This window comes from Erythrolamprus reginae, chromosome 8 (genome assembly GCF_031021105.1).
Source record: "Erythrolamprus reginae isolate rEryReg1 chromosome 8, rEryReg1.hap1, whole genome shotgun sequence".
Classification (NCBI taxonomy): domain Eukaryota; kingdom Metazoa; phylum Chordata; class Lepidosauria; order Squamata; family Dipsadidae; genus Erythrolamprus; species Erythrolamprus reginae.
This window is the reverse complement of record NC_091957.1, coordinates 6,685,417-6,692,916: the sequence shown is the minus strand read 5'-3', so window position 1 is coordinate 6,692,916 and position 7,500 is coordinate 6,685,417. Positions and strand designations below refer to the sequence as shown.

The 7,500-nt window shown below is 41.9% G+C and overlaps 1 protein-coding gene across 1 annotated transcript in view; it reads right to left on the bottom strand.

Annotated features, from left to right (window-relative positions):
- Positions 1-7,500, bottom strand: part of CACNA1B (calcium voltage-gated channel subunit alpha1 B) — a 207,017-nt gene that overhangs the window by 100,559 nt on the left and 98,958 nt on the right. The window contains 1 exon segment of the mRNA XM_070759592.1: positions 3,406-3,560. Within this exon segment, the coding sequence (XP_070615693.1) occupies positions 3,406-3,560 (155 nt within the window).

Sequence of the window (7,500 nt, the reverse complement as noted above, 5' to 3'; positions counted from 1 at the left end):
CCTTGCAGTCCTCTGGTCGTTAGCGCTCTTTCTAAGCATCATTAAGGCCACTTGGGGGTTGACCTGTGCCCTCGCAGTCACCTGAACAGTGCAAATGGGTGTGGAACATACTTAGCACTGCTGAAAGGACTGTGTTGTAACCAAGAGGAAGATGGTGTCGTATTCCTTCCCCCAGAACTGAAGGAGCTTCTTGGATGAGAAGCAAAACCTCTTCAAAGAAAAACAGAAGGCAGTTGCCTCTTGAAAAAACACCTTTGGGATATTTTTATTTATTTATTCATTCATTCATTCATTTATATTATTATTGTTGTTGTTGTTGCTGTTGTTGTTGTTATTCTTATTATTATTATTATTATTATTATTATTATTATTATTACTACTATTATTAATTGGACTTGTATGCTGCCCCTCTCTGTGGACTCGGGGCGGCTTACAACAATTCAATAAAAATACAATATATAAAACACTTCTACATCCAATTAACAGAATAATTAATTTAAAATATTTTTAAAAACTAAACATTTAAAAATCAAACATTCAAAACACACTACAACATTTTACACATTCACTGACGGCATAAATACGTTTTCAGATTCTTACGAAAGGCAACCAGGGTGGGGGCAGTACCAATCTCTGGGGGAAGTTGATTCCTGATGGCCGGGGCCTCCACAGAAAAGGCTCTTCTCCTAGGTCCCACCAAGTGACATTGTCTACTTGATGGGACCTGGAGAAGGCCTAACCGGCTGCTGGGATTCGTGCGGCAGAAGGCGGTCCTGTACGTAATCTGGTCCCATGCCATGTAGGGCTTTATAGGTCATAACCAACACTTTGAATCGGGTATGATCTACATTGCACCATTCCGGGAAGTGAGTGAGCTATCCAACCAAGTCAACACCCCACTGTACGGGATTTAGCACCAACTGAATTCTCCAAACCTTTTTCAAGGGCTGAGTATTGCATTGGCAGTTCTGTGTTAGCAAAAAATTCAGAAGAGAAGGATTTAGGGGTAGTGATTTCTGACAGTCTCAAAATGGGTGAACAGTGTGGTCGGACAGTAGGAAAAGCAAGTAGGATGCTTGGCTGCATAGCTAGAGGTATAACAAGCAGGAAGAGGGAGATTGTGATCCCCTTATATAGAGTGCTGGTGAGACCACATTTGGAGTACTGTGTTCAGTTCTGGAGACTTCACCCACAAAAAGATATTGACAAAATTGAACGGGTCCAAAGACGGGCTACAAGAATGGTGGAAGGTCTTAAGCATAAAACGTATCAGGAAAGACTTCATGAACTCAATCTGTATAGTCTGGAGGACAGAAGGAAAAGGGGGGACATGATCGAAACATTTAAATATGTTAAAGGGTTAAATAAGGTCCAGGAGGGAAGTGTTTTTAATAGGAAAGTGAACACAAGAACAAGGGGACACAATCTGAAGTTAGTTGGGGGAAAGATCAAAAGCAACATGGGAATATATTACAGTATTTTACTGAAAGAGTAGTAGATCCTTGGAACAAACTTCCAGCAGACGTGGTTGGTAAATCCACAGTAACTGAATTTAAACATGCCTGGGATAAACATATATCCATTGTAAGATAAAATACAGAAAATAGTATAAGGGCAGACTAGATGGACCATGAGGTCTTTTTCTGCCGTCAGTCAGTCTTCTATGATTTGTAGAGAAAGCAAGCCCGTTGCAACGTTGATTGTGGCCGGTTGGGTCCTTATTGGGGCAGTCAGGACTGACAGCTTGATTTCTGCCAACCGCACAGGCTACGGATGCCAGCAACGAATCCAAACTAGCTTCAGGGCCTGACAGTGGTTTCTCTTTCGAGACCTGCCAGGGAAGTCGCTTAATTGGTGTCACTTTATGTGGGTAGCAAATGGACATCTGCCAAAGGCTGTTTTTCCCATTCTTGCAAATGTGAGACAGAGAAGCCACGGGGTCAGAATGATCCCTCCGGGGTTTTGTGAAGGAACAGTTCAGAAAAAAAAAAACCCAGACCGTGACAATATTGCACTGAACAGGAACAGTTCTGGCAGCACCATTCTGCACCGACTCAAGAATTGAGTCTTGAAAAATAGAGCGATCTGCCAGCTGCTAAGAATATCGTTGACAGAACATTGGGGCATGGAAAGAGAGTTGACTGGAAGATCTAGGTCAGTGATGGCGAAACTATGCCACGGGTGCCATAGGTGGTGCGTGGAGCCATATCTGCTGGTATGCGAGCCATTGCCCTAGCTCAGCTCCCACATGCATGTGTGTGCCGGCCAGCTGATTTTTGGCTTGCACAGAGGCTCCGGGAGGGCGTTTTTGGCTTCCAAGGAGCCTATGGGGGGATGGGGGGATGTGTTTTTACCCTCCCCTGGCTCCAGGGAAGCCTTTGGAGCCTGGGAAGGGCAAAACACAGGCCTACTGGACCCACCAGAAATTGGGAAACAGGCCGTTTTCAGCTTCCAGAGGGCCTCCGGAGTGTAGGGGAAGCTGTTTTCGCCCTCCCCAGGCATTGAATTATGGGTGTGGGAACTTGCACACACAGGCGCTTTCGACACCCTAGGAAAAAAAGGTTCACCATCACTGATCTAGATCTAAACTTATGCCACCTAGATCTAGATCTGTGCCATTTAGACCAAGGTTTATTCCAGTTGCATCTGGATCATCTAGACCCAGACCATTTAGATTTAGACCATCTAGATCTTGACTACTTAGATCTAAATGTATGCTGCCTAGATCTAGATATATGCCATTTAGATTTAGAGTCCCACGGGATTGGGTTGCATAGAAATCCAAATAAATAATAATAAATAATAAATAAACAGATTTAGAAACATAGAAACATAGAAGACTGACGGCAGAAAAAGACCTCATGGTCCATCTAGTCATCTAAATTGACACCATCCAAGTCTAGATCATCTAGACCCAAATCATTTAGATCTAGACCATCCAGAACTGGACCTAGACTATTTGGATATTTAATTCATACCACCTAAATCTAGTGCTGTGTCATTTAGATCAAAATTGACACCATCTAGGTCTAGGTCATCCAGACCCAGATCATCTAGATCTAGACCATCCAGAACTGAATCTGGACCATTTGGATATTTAATTTATGACACCTGAGATCTAGATCTGTACCATTTATATCTAGATTTATACCATCTAGATCTACACCATCTAGACCCAGACTATTTTGATCTAGACCATCTAGATCTAGACCATTTGGACATAAATTTATGCTGGCCAGATCTAGAGTTATACTGTCTAGATCTATATTGGATAAATCTAGATTTAGACCATCAAGATCTAGACCATGTATCCAGACAAGATCCTTCCTACCTGTTCATCTATGGTGACACCATGCATAAAATCATGATCGCGCAAGGGGAGACCTTGCATCCTTCTCTCCTTACCCCAAAGTCAAAGCAATTGAACGAGGAATGGAAGTAGTTCCTTGGCCCCAGACCATACATCTTCAAAGTCATCTCAGTCAGGAACAAACCCAGGAAGACGAACTCAGCAAAATCTAGAAGGAAGTAGCAGAAAATGAACAACAGGTCAGACCCAACTGGTGGGAAGGGAATAATTAATTGGAAATGCAAAGGTAAATGTTTCACTGAGAACTGGGTCTCCCAACCACCCAAGGCAATGTTCTGGTGAGAAAACCCAACTTCCCCAAATAAATATATTTCTTATTCTGACTTAATCTTTATAATTCAATTGCTTCTCCACCCATACAGACGACTTCAAACCGGAAGATTTCAATGAGTAACAGAGTAACAGACTTGGAAGGGACCTTGGAGGTCTTCTAGTCCAGCCCCCTGCTTAATAATAATAATAATAATAATAATAATAATAATAATAATAATAATAATTTATTAGATTTGTATGCCGCCCCTCTCCGAAGACTCAGGGCGGCTCACAACAATAATAAAAACAATATTATAGTAGAATAAATCTAATATTAAAAAACATGTAAAACCCTATCATTATTTAAAAAAACAAACAACACATACATACCAAATATAAAATATAAAGAGCCTGGGGGAAAGGTGTCTCAACTCCCCCATGCCTGGCGGTATAAGTGAGTCTTGAGTAGTTGACGAAAGACAGGGAGGGTGTGGGCAATTCTAATCTCCGGGGGGAGTGGATTCAAGAGGGCCGGGGCCGCCACAGAGAAGGCTCTTCCCCTGGGGCCCGCCAAATGACATTGTTTAGTCGACGGGACCTGGAGAAGGCCAACTCTGTGGGACCTTATCGGTCACTGGGATTTGTGCAGTAGCAGGCGGTTCCAGAGGTACTCTGGTCCAATGCCATGCAGGAAATCCTACACCACGTCAGACAAATGGTTACCAATCTCTCTTTAAAATCATCCAATGATGGAACACCAGAACTTCTGGAGGCCAGTCGGCCCACTGGGTAATTGTTCTCCCTGTTAGGATGTTTCTCCTTAATTCCAGGTTGTTTCTCTCCTTGACGAGTTTCCATCCATTGCTTCTGGTTCTACCCTCACGTGCTTTGGAGAATGGTGAGACTCCCTTTCCTTTGTGGCAACCCCTGAGATATTGGAAGACTGCTATCATGTCAACCCAAGTCCTTCTTTTCATTAAACTAGACATATACATTTCCTGTGAGTTTCAGTCTCCTTATCAGCTGAGTTGGTCTTCTCTAAAATCCTCCTCCAGATTTTGAAAAGCAAACTTTCTTAAACAAAAGAAAAGTCACCCAGTAAGAGTGTAAATGATGGCCCCCAGAGAATGCCAACACTATTTCAGACTTGGTCTAAAACTCCAGATTGCTGAAGCAACATTGAAATACAGTGATACCTCGTCTTACAAACCCCTCATCATACAAACTTTTCGAGATACGAACCTGGGGTTTAAGATTTTTTTGCCTCTTCTTCCGAACTTTTTTCACCTTACGAACCCGCCACCCTGCTGGGATTCCCCTGCAGCATTGCAAAATCTGGAGGTGGGGTTTCCCATGGAGGGGAGCCTCAGGGGAATGCCACCAGTGCGAAAACGGGCGCTTCGGATGGAAATGGAAGTCCAGAGGCGGGGCATCCCAGCGGCGGTGGCAGGTTCATAAGGTGCAAATAGTTTGGAAGAAGAGGCAAAAAAATTTAAACCCCGGGTTCGTATCTCGAAAACATTGTGTGACGATCGGTTCGTAAGACGAGGTATCACTGTGCTGGAATAATACAGGAAACTGGTTGAAATAAATATTAAGTTTAAGTTTAAGTTTAATCAGATTTGTATTTGAAATAAATATTAAAGGAGGAAATTGATAGAAATCCCAAATTATTTTTACTAGGAATAAAGGATATAAAAAAGAAATACAATATCTCATTATAGATATTCTCAAAGCAGCAAGAATTATCTATGCACAATTTGTGAAAAGTATGAATATACCTAAGGTTGAAGATATAATTAAAATGGATTGTGCAGAAATGGGATAAGCTAATTAAGGGATTAAAAGAGAAAGAAGAAACTGATTATTATAATGTATGGAACAAATTTTAAGAATGGTTGAGAGAGATAGAAAGAATAAATAAATGATTATGTGTAACTGTTAATTCTTGAACTAACCTAGAAAGGACTATATAGTTTGAATTAATTATTTATATAAATAGATAAAGACAAAATATTATATACAAATATTTGTAGAAATCCAATAAATAAATAAATAAATATATGTAAAGTAAACATGTAGGGACATTAATATATTTATTTATGGATAATGTAAACTTTGATCCTATCCGATGAAACCTTACAGTTCATAAGGGGCTATAATACCCCCAATTGTATGTTTTATGTTTTTTCTGTTGAATGTTGGACTTTTATGAGAGTTTAATAAACACTTTTTTAAAAAAAAGATATTTTCTCAGTGGAAGGCAACCTAGTAGCAATGGTTGTTTTTTTTTCTGCAGTTCTAATTACCCATGGAAATCGGTACCTGTCCTGTTTGGTTGCTTGTGCCAAACCAGACAGTTCCTGGGGGTACAAATGAAAGACTCGATAATTCCTCTTTAGAATTGTATCGGCAGGTCCTTGGGCAGCCTGAGCTTTCTTCCTCGACAGAAGTCTTCTTTCTTTGCAAAGGGGATGAAAGGAGGGGAAGAGAAGACTACCAATAATTGGCTACCAATAATTCAATTCGATTTTTTAAAACCGGTACTGCTGCAAAAATAGTGCGCCCAGACTGTTTTCTACCCAATACCTTTGAATAAGATCATTAGCAGTTTTTCTCTCCCTCCCTCCCTCCCTCTCTCTCTCTCCCTCTTTCTCTCTCTCTTTCTCTCCCTCTTTCTCTCTCTCTCTGTCTCTCTGTCTCTCTCTCTCTTTCGCTCTCTCTTTCTCTCTCTGTCTCTCTCTCTTTCTCTCTCTCTCCCTCTTTCTTTCTCTCTCTCTCTCTTTCTCTCTCTCTCTGTCTCTCTCTTTCGCTCTCTCTCTTTCTCTCTCTGTCTCTCTCTCTTTCTTTCTCTCTCTCTTTCTCTCCCTCTTTCTCTCTCTCTCTCTTTCTCTGTCTCTCTGTCTCTCTCTCTTTCTCTCTCTCTCTCTTACTCTCTCTCGTTGTCTCATCACTAATAGATTAATGCCATTTCTTTCAAAGTCTGAAGCCATTAGCAATTCTATTAACTCTATTAACTCTATCCAGTCCTTGGATGCACCCGACATTGCTGGAAACCATCACGTTGGCAAAAGGGCTGTTCCTATTTTCCAATTCGGCTCCCCCTCTCCCCCCTTCCAGAATCTGCACCTAAAATATTCAGCAGACAGAAGGGAGAGTGCCGGCTTTGAAGACTTCCCTTGTTCTGCATACTGATATCCACAGGGATGTAGCTTTGCAGGCAAAACACCGCCTCATCAAAAGGAACTAATTACCTTGCTCGCCTCAGAATATGTGAAGTGTGCTGCAGTTGGAATCCTTACAGGACTTTGGATGGGACCTTTTAGGTCATCTAGTCCAACCCCCCGGAAGCTTTCAAGAAGAGCCTGGACTGTCATCTGTCAGAAATGGTGTAGGATCTCCTGCTTGGGTGGGTGGGGTTGGACTAGATGACCTACAGGGTCCCTTCCAACTCTGTTATTATTTGGTTATTCCAAAGTTCATCCCTGGAAGCTTTCAAGAAGAAGCTTTCAAGATCTGTCCGAAACAGTGTAGGGTCTCCTGCTTGGGTGGGTGGGGTTGGACTAGATGATCTACAAAGTCCCTTCCAACTCTGTTATTATTCGGTTATTCCCAAATTCATCCCTGGAAGCTTTCAAGAAGAGCCTGGACTGCCATCTGTCAGAAATAGTGTAGGATCTCCTGCTTGGGTGGGTGGGGTTGGAGTAGATGACCTACAGGGTCCCTTCCAACTCTGTTATTATTTGGTTATTCCAAAGTTCATCCCTGGAAGCTTTCAAGAAGAAGCTTTCAGGATCTGTCAGAAACAGTGTAAGGTCTCCTGCTCAAGCAGGGGGTTGGACTAGATGACCTACAAGGTCCCTTGCAACTCTGTTAAT